Source organism: Nicotiana sylvestris, chromosome 6 (assembly GCF_000393655.2).
Source record: "Nicotiana sylvestris chromosome 6, ASM39365v2, whole genome shotgun sequence".
In the NCBI taxonomy this organism is placed as follows: domain Eukaryota; kingdom Viridiplantae; phylum Streptophyta; class Magnoliopsida; order Solanales; family Solanaceae; genus Nicotiana; species Nicotiana sylvestris.
In genome coordinates, this window is record NC_091062.1 from 202,617,039 (window position 1) to 202,632,357 (window position 15,319).

The following is a 15,319-nucleotide window of genomic DNA, read 5'->3' on the forward strand; positions in this document are numbered from 1 at the left end:
AAAGGGGAAGAGAGGAGAAATCATCCGCCGGAAAGGCACCCTCTACCACCATGATTAAAACTAATTAAATTCTTTTGTCTGCTGCAGGAAAACAAAGGATTGATGATGGCAGCGAGAGGCAACGCCAGGGAAGTCACCAAAAACTGGGGCAGAAAATTTTCTACCGATTGTCAAAATTTTCTCGAAAGGACGGGGAAACAATTTCAAATACGTTTAAGTTCTAGGTCGCCCACCAGTAAAATGCGGGAATACATTTAAGTTCTAGGTCGCCCACTAGTATAATGCGGGAATACGTTTAAGTTCTAGGTCGCCCACCAGTAAAATGCGGGAATACATTTAAGTTCTAGGTCGCCCACCAGTAAAATGCGGGAATACTTTTAAGTTCTAGGTCGCCCACCAGTATAATGCGGGAATACATTTAAGTTCTAGGTCGCCCACCAGTATAATGCGGGAATACATTTAAGTTCTAGGTCGCCCACCAGTAAAATGCGGGAATACATTTAAGTTCTAGGTCGCCCACCAGTAAAATGCGGGAATACATTTAAGTTCTAGGTCGCCCACCAGTAAAATGCGGGAATACATTTAAGTTCTAGGTCGCCCACCAGTATAATGCGGGAATACATTTAAGTTCTAGGTCGCCCACCAGTAAAATGCAGGAATACATTTAAGTTCTAGGTCGCCCACCAGTAAAATGTGGGAATACATTTAAGTTCTAGGTCGCCCACCAGTAAAATGCGGGAATACATTTAAGTTCTAGGTCGCCCACCAGTAAAATGCGGGAATACATTTAAGTTCTAGGTCGCCCACCAGTAAAATGCGGGAATACATTTAAGTTCTAGGTCGCCCACCAGTATAATGCGGGAATACATTTAAGTTCTAGGTCGCCCACCAGTAAAATACGGGAATACATTTAAGTTCTAGGTCGCCCACCAGTATAATGCGGGAATATATTTTGTCTGTTCATTCCATATTCCAGGTCGCCCACAAGTATAAATGCAGGCATGTCATCACCATAGGAGACGCACTTCCTCAGTTTAGTTTCACCATAGAAGACACACTTCCTAAGTTTAATCTTACCAATAGGAGGTCCACCTGGAGAACAAGGACAAAGAAAAATAGAAATCAGGCGTCCACCTGGAGAACAAGGACAAAGAAAAATAGAAATCAGGCGTCCACCTGGAGAACAAGGACAAAGAAAAATAGAAATCAGGCGTCCACCTGGAGAACAAGGACAAAGAAAAATAGAAATCAGGCGTCCACCTGGAGAACAAGGACAAAGAAAAGAAGTAATCAGGCGTCCACCTGGAGAATAAGGACAAAGGAAGGAAGAAATCAGGCGTCCACCTGGAGAACAAGGATAAAAGAAATAGAAATCAGGCACCCACCTGGAGAATAAGGGAATACGATTGAAGTATTGAAGTCAAAAGCCCGCTCATATGAGGAAGGAGCACACTTAGAATTAATGAAGCAGAGGAATACAACAGGAATCTCCAGCAGGAAGCAATAAAATCCCCAGCATTCACAAAAGGCTGGTCAGGAAAAGACAACAAGAAAACAAGAGGGGAAAAGAACCCAAGGTACGGAAGTAGAGAACAGATGTGGTCCGCTCAAAGAACTAGCACCTACAACTAGCTGTATCAAGGTTCAAACCTGAAGTCTGTATGAAGCACCATTCAAGACTCAAGACCAAGTTTCAGAAGACTTACAGATAGGAATCCTTGTAACTAGTAGCTGATAGGCTTAGTTAGTCTTTTTTCAGTCTTCATTTTTTGTTGTAACGACAGGACCGCGAACCGGAACCTCAACGGAACGGCACCTCGATCGGCTCTTCACCTCGGTACACTTCACTATCTCTCTCATTTCGAACTACACGTGGCCTGATTCCTGTATAACCAAGGATATGTAGGCAGCTCAGATACCAGGGCTCGGTCACATTCCCTCCCTTTCCTTAAGTGTAGTCCGTCCAAGTAATGGTCGGGTCAAAAACACGTCTAGTCGTTCTTTGTCGGAAAACTCTTCGTGTTTCCAGTCAAAGAGGGGCAGCTGTAAGCACGTGATTTTTGACCCTCCCCGAGAATTTTCACATTTTTAGCGTGAATATGTGAAATTGGGTCCAATATAGTCATTTTAACTATTTTACTTTATTTCGTTGCAAAAAGAAAAATCACAAAAAATATATATATAATTTTAGTTTATGTATTTCTCATAAACTTGAAAAATACAAAAAAAATTGTACTTTATTTTGGTACTTTATATAAATTCAAAAATTACAAAAAAAATATAGTTCTATTAATGTTTGCAATCATTATAATTTTGAAAAATACAAAAATGGTACTTTATTTTGGTACTTTATATAAATTCGAAAATTACAAAAAAATATATATAGTTCTATTAATGTTTGCAGTCATTATAATTTCGAAAAATACAAAAATATTACTTCATATTTTTGTCTTTATTAAAGAACGAAAATTACAAAAAATATAGTTTTATTAATATTCTATAGTCATTTTAACTTTGAAAAATACAAAAAAACATTACTTCATATTTTATCTTAATATTTAAAAAACGAAAATTACAAAAATAGTTCTATTAATATTTTGTAGCTATTTTAAATCTTGAAAAATATTTTAAAAAAAAAAAATATATATATAGTTTTGTTTGAATACTAGTCTTATTTCGGGTAGTTATTTTGCTTACATAGGACTAGTTAAGCAACGTTTTCCTATTTTTCGGGCCCGGGCAAAAGAATAATATTCGGGTTCAAACTACCCGGTTTTAGGCCTAATTTCGGACCTAGCCCATAATAAACCGTGTCTAGGACACGTGGGGAACCCCACCACGCGTGGGGAACATATGCCTTGAACCCCACCACGCGTGGGCTCATTTTTCTGGGCAGAGACTATACAAATACACGGACAAAACTTTGAAAGGGGGGATTTTGGACTTTTGGTCAGAAAAAAGAAAAAAAACGGGAAAGAAAAATTTTGCTCACTGTTCATCTTCTTCTTCACAAAGAAGAAGAAGAGAAGACCCTACCGGACACCACCACCCCGTCCCGGCCAAGCTGACCCTTCTCCGCCTCGCCTGCGTCGACCAAACACCACCACCAAACGACCACTCCGTCCCGACCAGCTCCCCCATCACCACCGTCCGACACCACCAACGAACACACCCAAACGACACCGACCAAAACCACCATTGACATCCCAAAACCACTTCCAAAACCTACCCAGCTGACCCCTCCCCGTCACTGTCACCCCATCACTACCGTCCGACACCACCAACGAACACACCCAAACGACACCGACCAAAACCACCATTGACGCCCCAAAACCACTTCCAAAACCTACCCAGCTGACCCCTCCCCGTCACTGTCACCCCAGCACCACGACCAACGTCAACAACACACCCCCGTCGCAGCCCCAGTCCCGTCGACCTCAACCAAAACCCAGCAACACCCATCGACCACCCGTCAAGCAGCAGCCATCACTGCTGCGTCGTCCAACCACCCCCTTCGTCAACTGCCCAAACGATCCCTCCAACTGCGGTTTCACGTACACGGGTGTCGCACCGGAAAAATACAGCAGCAACCAAACAATCCCTGGTCGTTGACAGTTGTGGGTCCGAGCTTTCTGTTCGTTGAGGTCCGGTACGTCGAGGTCCGGTACATCGAGGTGTTTGTCCAAGGTTTCATCATTATTCCTCGTCGAGTGAGGTCCGGCTTGAGTTCCGTCGGAATCGTGTTTGTCGTTCTGAGTTTGTCGAGGTGCAAAGGTCAGTAAACCTCAATGTATTAGATAAATAAACTTTACGTGGAATGTTTGAGATGCAATATAAAAATTGGTATGGAAATTTTCTGCCTATGTTCCATTGTCTGCACTTTGGTTCATTTTCATGTTATGTTATTCTTGTTTATTTGATTTCATTTAATTAAGTTAGGCTAGTTGTTCTGTGACACGAGTTTGACGTTAATTTGTTCGTGGTCCTTTGCTTAGTTCGTTCGGACAAAATTAACATTAGTACTTGTTGTTACTACTCCCGAAACACTCATTCGCTAAACTCAGTTTATTAATTTTTTGACAAGTTATGAGATTTTAGTTGTAAAGAAGCCGTAAGGTTTAGTATTGTTAAAGGAGTAAAAATGGCATCCTTTTTAAAAAATAATAAATAAAAAAAATAATAATAAATAAATAAATAAATAAATAAAAAACGAGACTAGCTTCGCCAAATAAAAATGTATACCTTGCGAAGCCTTCACAAAATATGTGTATTAAATACTTAGATTCTGGGACGGGCCGTTTAGCAAATTTCGCGGCCCTACCAAAAATAATAATGCGCTAGTTGCTTTAGGCGCGCCTTTAATAATGTTATCTCCCTAAACTCGGGTGCACATTTATGTGACCCAAATCCAAATCTCAACGGAGTCGAAATATGTCTCTAGTCACGGGCACATTGATTGTGACGTGGCCCGAGACGCATTTCCACGTCGTTGCAAATTCCTTCAAAAAATAAGAATGAGATGAGCCTCGCCGAATAAAAATATACAAATTGCGGGGCCCTCAGTAAATACTTGTTTAAAATTACTTAGAATTCGGGAGGGTCGTTTAGCGAATTTCACGGCCTCCGCAAAATAATAACGCGATAGTCTCTTTAGGCGCGCGTTTAATAATTTACTTTCTTAAACTCGGGTGTGCATTTCATGCGACCCAAATCCAAATCTCAAAACATCAAATAAAATGCGTTCCGGATTGTGGGTGCATTTCATGTGACGCAGTCCAAAGACGTGTTTTAAGCGATGTTCACATTCTTGTAAAAACAATAATAATAAAGCGGTTAAAAGTTAAAATTTGCACATAAGTTCATACTTGTATAAAATCAGATAATCAAGCCGAATATAACAATTGAGCGACCGTGCTAGAACCACGGAACTCGGGAATGCCTAACACCTTCTCCCGGGTTAACAGAATTCCTTATCCGGATTTCTGGTACGCAGACTATAATATAGAGTCATTATTTTCCTCGATTCGGGATTAAAATTGGTGACTTGGGACACCCTAAATCTCCCAAGTGGCGACTCTGAAATAAATAAACCAATCCCGTTTCGATTGTCCTTTAATTGGAAAAACTCCCCTCGCGCCCCCTCGGGTGCGGAAAAAGGAGGTGTGACACCTCTTCTTTTATTTGCTTAGGAAATGTTGAATTCCTACCTACACCATCACTGTTTGAAACACATGTCATTGCCAATTCATAGTCCAATTCTTTCCATTACCATCAACCTTGTCACTCTCAATTAAACTTCTTTTTCTCTTGAAAAATGAAGTAGAGAATTCCTCTATAACCTCTTCTTTTATCTGCTTAGGAAATGTTAAATTCCTACCTACACCATCACTGTTTGAAACACATGCCATTGTCTTCTCATCATCATTGTCGCTAATGAGAACAACAGTTGATCAAAGACACACCTTGTCGGGTACTGTATTCAAGTTATTCTCTGTATCCAAGTTCATCCCGAGCAATAGTACCACGAGGATAATCACCAAAGCCACCAGACAGCTTTATGATGCCAATGAAGCAAGATGCGCTATTCAATGAGACTCATATAGTAAAGAAGAAGAAAGAGATTGATCCAGAAAGGTGGGTCGAGGGTCGAGCCTTGACTATACATGTAAGTTTTTTTACTTTTCATTAAGTATTTTGATTTACTTTTATATAAATTTTGAAATTCCAATTCAATATAATTTTTCTTATAGGTTCGCTTCACAACTGATGTGAGGGAATTCATACGCAGTCAACCACCTAATGAGTCGGGCGAGACAATCCAACTTTCGGACGAGGATGCTGAAAAAACACTCCTTGAGTACTTTATATACTTTGAACTAGACAATAGAACCAGTTTTCTAATGGGCTTGTAATTAGCGTTAACTTAGTTTTGTTAGCTTAATGTGTTAGTTCCATTGAACTTTATACTTTGTTGCTTTTTGTTGTTGTTGTTGTTGTTGTTGTTTATTATTGTTGTTGTTGGCATAAAATGCTTGTTTAGGATTTTTGGTAAGCTGACAGGTGGTGTAGCTGTCAAAACAGGCAGTTTCTGCCAAAAATATACCAAGAAAAGCGACCAACTTTGGTCGCTAGTTGGTCGCTTTTCGCTTAAAAAAAATAATTTTCTGGGCAATAGCGACCAACTTTGGTCGCTATTTAACCCAGATTTTTCAAAAGCGACCAACTTTGGTCGCTATTCCATTTTAAAAAAAATAATTTCTGGAAATATAGCGACCAAAGTTGGTCGCTTATAATTAAAAAAAATATTTCTTGAAGTTAGCGACCAACTATGGTCGCTTATTTTTAAAAAAAAATTAATAAAAAAGCAACCAATCTTGGTCTCTATTTTTCAAATTTTAATAATATTTGGATTAGAGACCAAAGTTGGTCGTTTTTTATGATTAATAATAAATAAAAAAATGTATTTTACATTTAGAGACCAACTTTGGTCGCCAAAATTATATTATTAAAATAATAAAGCGACCAAAGTTGGTCGCTATAGTCTTTACCCAGAATATTTGGTCCTTTTACCTTAGAGATCAAAGTTTGTCGCTAATTATAAAGGGACCAAAGGGACCAACTTTGGTCCCTAAAATAAAGGGACCAACAATATTGCGACCAAGCAACTTCGATCGCTTTTTGGTCGCTTTTAGGCCTATAAGCGACCAACTTCGATCGCTTTTTGTGATCGCTTTTTACCGGATTTCTAGTAATGGTGGGGTATGATAGCCACATGGTTTCTAGTCTAAATATATTATTACTTCGACCGGGTCTTTTAATTAGTTCAAGAATGGGGCAATGGTCAAAGTGAGTTATTGTTAGATGTTTTACGCAAGTTTCTTGGAATATATTGATCCAATCTCCGTTGGCTACGAATCTATCTAAGTCTTTCCATGACGAAGGTGTTTTTTTTTTTTTTTTAAAGGAAAGCATCATATTCGCTTGAATTGTGTTGACAACTCAATTAAAGAATTAGGTTCCAATAAAATATGGAATTTACCCCTTTATGTCTCTCCAATTCCAAAGTATATTTGCCAAAAGCTCTCACTCAAGGTTTCGGAAACAACAACTTAGAAATATACATTCATTATCCCAGAACAATAGTCAAATTAAGCACCGACATGACCTTATCTTGGATGTCATATGTTTATTCTTTTTCCTAAAAGAACAGGACACCCAACTGTGAAACATGAAAAAATGGAATCGAAATGTTCATACTACGAAGTAAGAAGTTGCAATGATATAACAGCTTATGATTCAATAGGTTTAATTAGGATTTAGGACCTAAAAGGAAAGGATGTCCTAGTACAAGAACCCAAGGACCAGAGAAAATATTTGGTACGTTAAGCACGCAAAATTGCGTAAGCATGAAACTCCCCCTTAAATTACATTGCGGGTACGTCCTTAACAGCTTGTTTGGATGTTGTTACACATCGTTTTATAATGTATCGTATTGTATTATATTGTACTATATTGTATCATTTGATGAATACAATGTTTGGATAGATTGTATCGTTTGTCGTTGTTTCATTATATCATGTACCAACAATATGAAGAATAAATTTACAATATTATAAAAAAAAATTATGATACGAGGTAAATTTATTGTATAAAAAGGTAGAGTAAATGATAAAATAAAATAATTTAATAATAGTGAAGGGTGAGATGAGAGAAAGACAAGATAACGATACAATCACACCAAATCGATCGTTACATAAAGTGGCACATTTAGTGGTTACGTAACGATGGATTTAACGATACGATACAACACAATAGGGAACGACCATCCAAACAAGCTGTAATACTCTCTCAAACTAAAACAGGAAGCAATTAAGGCAATGGAAATTAAATTGAGTTTGACTTACATAAACTAGGTGCTAAAAGTGTAAAAAGATATCTTCAATCAATTCGCTTAAGAAGTTATAATTACAGTATTTTTCCATATTGAGCATGGATGTGTTCCCTCGAAAATATGACAAGTAATACTAAATTACAATAGCACTATTCTTGTATTTTCTTATTTTCAAATTTCTTTTACGACCGGTTATTTCTTTTGCTTCAGTTGTCTTATTATCTTATTATTGTTACTGTTTCATTTTTTCCATGGCTTCGTCACTTCTGTATTTCTTTTTCAAAACTGCTATGATTATGCTTTCTTTTAGCCAAGGGTCTATCAGAAACAATTTTGCTCTATCTTCACAAGGTATTGGATAAGATATCCGTACGCACTATCTTTTCTAGACCCTACTTGTAACCTCACTTGTAAGATTACACTTGTTATGTCGTTGTTGTTGGTTTACATAAGCTTTTAAGGAGAGCAATGTTTTGGTTCCATTTGTGGGGTTGGGCATCTATGCCCAAAAATTAAGGTGGATGGAGATTATTGATTAAGAAAGAAGGAAAAGAAAAGAATAATATATACAATCCCAGGGAAGATCTTCTTATATATACACCCTCTTACACAGTCAGCTAGCTCCTACAGGAAAAGGAAAGATAACTGAGACCATTTAAGGTATATTTTAGCTCCAATTAATAAGAAAAATGAAGTTTAGTTTCCCTCTTTGTGTTGTTATTTTGTTATGCGTTGTAGCTCTAACAAGTGCTGCTTCTTCTGAAATTTCTCATGCATCTACAAGCAAAAGCAAAGCTGTCGAAAAGCAAGAAAATGGTGCGGACAGTACTCTTGTTAGAGTCAGTTCGCACAAAGATGGAAATAAGTATGAGTTAGTAGAAAACAAGGAATTTATAGTGGATGATATGAAGGTGCCAAAAGGAATAATTCATCGTCGAGCTCGTCCTAATCATAGTTCAGCCCTATCCCTGAAACAGCACTTCATCTTCACATCAACAACTGGTCTTATTTATTTCTTGTCTCTTCTCCTGGTTTAGCCCCTTGCCCTCATTCCCTGAAACATTCCACAATAATATTCTATTTATATCTTTCATCTCTATGTCAACTACTGCACTTGTGATGTGGTGACTGATTTTATATATATATATAGCAGCTGGTTTTGTTTGATTGTAGTAAACTTCTGTATATGTGAGTGAAATGATGTCTTGATATGTGTAATATACTTTCTATGATTGGCTATGAAGAGTCTTTATGTGACATAGTTTCTCTAATTGGTTATGAATACTGTCTTTTCCATGAAATTAAATAAAGATTGTAAAAAATAAGAATTTCATTACCAGGTTGTTTGGATGGTTGTTATGTATTGTTTCGTAATGTATCATGTATTGTATCGTACTGTATCGTTCTAATGTATACAATGTTTGGATATGTTGTATTGTTTATCGTCGTATCATGATGTCATGCACAAATAATATGAAGAATAAACTTACAATATTATAAAGAAAAATTAAGATAGGAGATAGAATTATTATATAAATAGGTAGGATAAAGGATAAAATAGAATCATTTAATAATAAGGAATGGCAATGTATACGGTAGAAATCGGGGCTACCCGATTTCATTCTTTGGTCGAGATAGGAACATCACGTCAAAGAGCTGAGACGTCCAGTCCGGATCGAGGTAGACATCGATTGCGACCAGAAAAAGACAGACTTCGAGTGACATCAGCTTAGCTTGATAACAGAAAAAGCGAGATATCCGCGATTGGTCGAGGATCGTGGCGTGAATCTCTGAATGGATCAATCTATAGCGGTTAATTAGATGTTAATATGGTTTCTTACTATAATTAGAAGTGTACCTTATTTAGGACTCCTCTATTATATAAAGAAGGATCCCATTCTTTTGTAACATTCATTGTTCACTGATAAGAATATATACATTCTTTCCTGCTATTTCACTTATTGTTCATCAGAGTTGTTTTATCATTCTTACGATCCCACCTCGAGACTACCCCAAGTCGAGGTCAAGACCCGGCTAGTATACTGGTTTGATTTATTTTATTCTTTAATTTATTCATTTATTTTCTTGCTTATCAATTAGTATTGAACGAGATCACGTATCCTTAAAACCACAAAATAAGTTTAATTGTTATCCAAATTTGAGGGTAAACAGTTTGGCGCCCACTGTGGGGCTAAGGATAATAGTGATTGTTCAGTGTTGATTCTGATAACACACGTTATTTTACGCTTGCTCTTGTCAAGTATCTTTGCTCTCAGGTTAAAACATGTAGAACTCACAAAATGCACCCACACAGGGTGAAGATGGTCTCGGGTTTCACGGGAAAAACGACAATGTAATCGCTCCAGGAGCCGAGGTGCCACAGGCTAATCTCGGGGGAGCACCGGTTGCCAATCCAGTTGGTGTTAGTTCGCACGTTGCTTTATATGCGAACCTAGGCGCAAACCCCGAAGGGAGTGTACGCAGAGAAGGTCAATCTGGTGGCCAAGGCACACAACGCAGAGGAGACGGAGGAGTTAGTCTCCAGGTGATATTCGAGATGTTATAGGCTCAACAGGCCGCTATTGCTCAGTTACAAAATCAACATAAAATTCCAAGTGGGGTCGAGCCAGAAATCACTCGCCGTACCGAGCCAGTGCTAGAAAGGTCGAATGATAATGAATCGGGGACTGATCCTGCAATAATAAAAAGGCTCGAAGAGCTCACCAAAAGAATTGAGTCAGGAGAGAAGAAAATCGAAGCTAATGATAAAAAAGTGGAAACATAAAAATCCCGAGTTGATCAGATACCAGGGGCACCACCAATCTTGAAAGGGATGGATTCGAAGAAATTTGTACAAAAGTCATTCCCTTCGAGTGCAGCTCCGAAACCTATTCCAAAGAAGCTTTCGTATGCCGGACACACCTAAATACAATGGTATCACCGATCCCCATGAGCATGTCACCTCCTACACATACGCCATTAAGGGTAACGATTTGGAAGATGATGAGATCGAATCTATTTTATTGAAGAAGTTCGGGGAAATCCTATCGAAGGGAGCAATGATCTGGTACCACAATCTACCACCCAATTCTATCGACTCATTTGCCATGTTAGCAGACTCTTTCATAAAGGCACATGCCGGAGTCATAAAGGTTGCGACAAGGAAATTGGACCTTTTCAAAGTAAGATATAGGGATAATGAAATGTTGAGGGAGTTTGTATCCCAATTTCAAATAGACCACATGGAGTTGCCATCGGTCATAGATGATTGGGTCGTTCAAGCTTTCACTCAGGGATTGAATGAACAAAGTTCGAAAGCATCATGTCAGCTGAAGCTAAATCTGATCGAATATCCGGTTGTAACTTGGGCAGATGTACATAATCGGTACCAATCGAAAATCAGGATAGAGGATAACCAATTATGAGCTCCTTCCAATTCAGTTCACCCGAACAGGTCAGCCGCCAAAAATCAGAGGGACATCGATAGAGAGCCAAGATCGAACAAAGATCGATATCAACCGTACAACTCAGATCGCAGGAACAGTGGTACAGGACGCAATCATGCCTAGAACAATCGAAGAAGCGATCGTGGACAGAATACTCGGGGACTCATAAGCAAAAATGGTTTTAACAAGTACGCTGACCCCATAGAGGCACCTTAATTATCGGAGTATAATTTTAGTATCGATGCATCAGGTATGTATCAGCAATTGGAAGAATCAAAGACACCAGATGGCCTAGGCTTATACAGATCGATCTTTCCCAAAGGAACCCCAATCTGATGTGTAAATATCATGGTACACATGGTCATAGGACTGAGGATTACAGGAAATTGAGAGAGGAGGTAGCCCGTTTATTCAATGAGGGCCACCTTCGAGAATTCCTAAGTGATCGAGCCAAGAATAATTTCAGGGAAAGGGACGCCAACAAGAAAATTGAACAGGAATATCCACAACATGTAATTCATATGATCGTCAAAGGGGTCGATATTCCACAAGGGCACGTGTTCAAACGCACTAAGGTATTAATTATTAGGGAGAAACTGACCCCAGATTATGTGCCAGAATGTACCGTATCATTCAACGATGAGGAGGCAGAAGGAATTTCTCAGCCTCACAACGATGTTCTGGTAACCTCTATCTTGTTAAATAAAGTTCAAGTTAAGCGTGCTTTAGTAGATCCAGGTAGCTCAGCAAACATTATCCGATCGACGGTCGTGGAGCAACTCGGCCTACAAGATCAGATCGTTCCCGCAACTCGGGTCTTGAACGGTTTCAATATAGCCAGTGAAACAACTAAAGGAGAGATTGTCCTACCGGTAAACGTGGCTGGAATTATCCAAGATACCAAGTTTCACGTAATCGAGGGCAACATGACGAACAGCTGCCTACTCGGGAGGCCTTGGATCCACAACATGAGGGTAGTCCCTTCGACTCTCTACCAAATGATGAAATTCCCAACGTCAGACGGGGTAAAAACAATGTGCGGGAGCAGCATGCTGCAAAGGAAATGTTCGTGGTCGATGAGGTAATACCGATTTCGGCACTATCAACATCGGAAGGATCAAGCATTAAAGGTCAACAGAAAGCCAAATAGTAATCACTGCCACCAGCCTCGACCGAACCGGAGAACCAGGAAATAGAAGAAGAAGAGGAAGATTTTTTGACCCCTCGAACTTTTGTTGTTCTCGAAGATTTCGACGCAACCAAATCAATGGTCGAAAAGCTGGAATAGGTTATATTGAGGTATACCTGGGAACGGGGTTAACACCCGAACACAAGAAAAATCTTATTCATTTTCTTATTGATAATATAGATTGTTTTTCTTGGTCCCACTTAGACACGACAGAGATCCCGCCGGAAATACCAACACATTGGCTAAGCGTGGACCTAAAGTTCAGACCAGTGAAATAGAAGAGAAGGCCCCAGTCCGAGGTAAAGCATACATTCATAAAGAACAAGGCAACTAAACTTCTCAAAATAGGGTCCATTCGGGAAGTAAAGTACCCCGAGTGGTTAGCTAATATAGTTGTAGTTCCCAAAAAAGGGAATAAACTTAGGATGTGTGTAAATTATAAAGACTTAAACAAGGCATGTCTCAAAGATTCTTTTCCACTGCTTAACATCGATCACATGATCGACGCCACGGCCGGCCACGAGATCCTTAGTTTTCTCGATACTTATTCCGGGTACAATCAAATTTAAATGAACACGGGAGACCAAGAAAAGACTTCATTCATCACCAAGTATGGAACATATTGTTATAATGTAATGCCCTTCGAGCTAAAAACATAGGAGCTACCTACCAACGCCTAGTAAATAAAATGTTCGAAGAACAGATAGGTAAATCAATGGAAGTATATATTGATGACATGCTAGTTAAGTCCCTGCGCGCAGAGGACCATTTGACACATTTGCAGAAAATATTCAACATACTGAGAAGATACAACATGAAGCTTAACCCCGAGAAATGTGTTTTTGGGGTCGGTTTGGGAAAGTTCCTTGGCTTCATGGTGTCAAATCGGGGAATCGAGATCAACCCCGATAAAATCAAGGCTATCGAAGACATCACCGTCGTGGATAGTGTTAAAGCCGTGCAAAGGCTAATGAGGTGGATAGCTGTCTTAGGCCGATTCATATAGAGATCATCGAATCAGAGTCATAGATTCTTCTCTCTACTCAAAAAGAAGAACGATTTCTCCTGGACCCCGGAATGCAAACAGGCGTTAGAAGAATTGAAGCGATACCTCTCGAGCCCACCATTGCTTCATACTCCAAAGGTAGATGAAAACCTCTACTTATACTTAGCAGACTCGAAGATCGCGGTAAGTGGTGTCCTGGTTCGAGAAGAGCAAGGTACGTAATTTCCTATTTATTATGTAAGTCGAACTCTAGGAGAAGTAGAAACTAGATATCCACACTTAGAGAAATTGGCACTTACTTTGATAAGCGCCTCTAGGAAGTTAAAACCTTATTTCTGATTTCACCACATACGTGTACTAACCACTTACCCACTTCGTAATGTTTTGCATAAACCCGAGCTATCGAGCCGATTGGCCAAATGGGTCGTCGAACTCAGTGGGTACGATATCGAATATCAACCCCGAATGGCCATCAAATCTCAAATTTTAGCAGACTTCGTGGCTGATTTCAAGCCAACCCTCGTACCCGAAGTCGAGAAGGAACTCTTATTAAAATCAGGTACATCATCGAAGGTGTGGACCCTTTTCACAGACGGCGCCTCGAATGTGAAGGGGTCTGGTCTAGTCATCATTTTGAAGCCGCCCACGGGAAACACTATTAGATAATCTATCAAAACTTCTAAGTTGACTAACAATGAGGCTGAGTATGAGGCTTTGATTGCAGGTCTCGAACTAGCTAAAAGCTTGGGGGCGGATGTCATTGAAGCCAAGTGAGACTCTATGCTGGTAGTAAACCAAGTAAACAAAACCTTCGAGGTTCGAGAGGATAGAATGCAAAGGTATTTGGATAAGCTACAAGTGACTTTGCACTATTTTAAAAAATGGACCTTACAGCACGTACCTCGCGAGCAGAACAACGAAGCCGATGCTCTTGCAAATTTGGGGTCGTCAGTCCAGGAGGACGAAATTAGCTCGGGGACGATCATTCAACTCTCGAGATCGGTGATCGAAGAAGGTCACGCTGAGATAAACTCCACAAACTTAACTTGGGATTAGAGAAATAAATATATCGAGTACTTGAAAATCGGAAAGCTCTTGTCGAACCCTAAAGAATCGAGGGCCCTACGGACAAATGCTGCTCGATTCACATAGGCTAAAGATGGAACATTGTACAAGAGGACGTTTGACAGACCATTAGCAGTATGTTTGAGACCAGGGGACATCGATTATGTTCTACGAGAAATCCATGAAGGTACTTGTGGGAACCACTCAGGTGCTGAATCACTAGTTCACAAAATCATCAGAGCAGGATACTATTGGGATAGTATGGAAAAAGACGCTAAGGAGTTTGTTTGAAAATGTGATAAATGCCAAAGGTATACGCCGATGATCCATCAGCCCGGGGAACAACTTCATTCGGTCTTATCCCCATGGCCATTCATGAAATGGGGGATGGATATCGTCGGCCCTCTGCCATCGGCTACAAGTAAATCTAAATTCATTTTGTTTATGACTGACTACTTTTCTAAATGGGTGGAAGCACAAGCCTTCGAGAAATTCATAGAAAAAAAGTTATAGACTCCATCTGGGATCACATCATATGCCGATTCAGGATACCTGCCGAAATCATATGCGACAACAGAAAGTAATTCATCGGCAGCAAGGTAATGAAGTTTCTCGAAGAACATAAAATAAAAAGGATCTTATCGGCATCGTATCATCCAATTGGAAACGGACAGGTCGAGTCAACAAACAAAACTATCATTCAGAATTTGAAGAAAAGATTG

At 39.4% G+C, this 15,319-nt stretch overlaps 1 protein-coding gene across 1 annotated transcript; it reads left to right on the forward strand.

The window, feature by feature from the left end:
• Positions 1 to 10,800: 10,800 nt before the first annotated feature.
• LOC138871939 (uncharacterized) lies at positions 10,801 to 15,022 on the forward strand. The gene is made up of 3 exons (XM_070149863.1): positions 10,801 to 11,276; positions 11,588 to 12,248; positions 14,909 to 15,022. The coding sequence occupies exons 1-3, from the start codon at positions 10,801 to 10,803 to the stop codon at positions 15,020 to 15,022; spliced, it is 1,251 nt and encodes a 416-aa protein (XP_070005964.1).
• The last annotated feature ends 297 nt before the right edge of the window (positions 15,023 to 15,319 follow it).

What these genes read in the sequence shown, in the direction of transcription:
- LOC138871939 (XM_070149863.1), top strand. Translation starts at nt 10,801, where the DNA reads ATGCCGGACACACCTAAATACAATGGTATCACCGATCCCCATGAGCAT. An exon ending in TGGGCAGATGTACATAATCG is followed by an intron (nt 11,277 to 11,587) that starts GTACCAATCGAA and finishes TCGATGCATCAG; the next exon opens with GTATGTATCAGCAATTGGAA. An exon ending in TCCAAGATACCAAGTTTCAC is followed by an intron (nt 12,249 to 14,908) that starts GTAATCGAGGGC and finishes TAAATGCCAAAG; the next exon opens with GTATACGCCGATGATCCATC.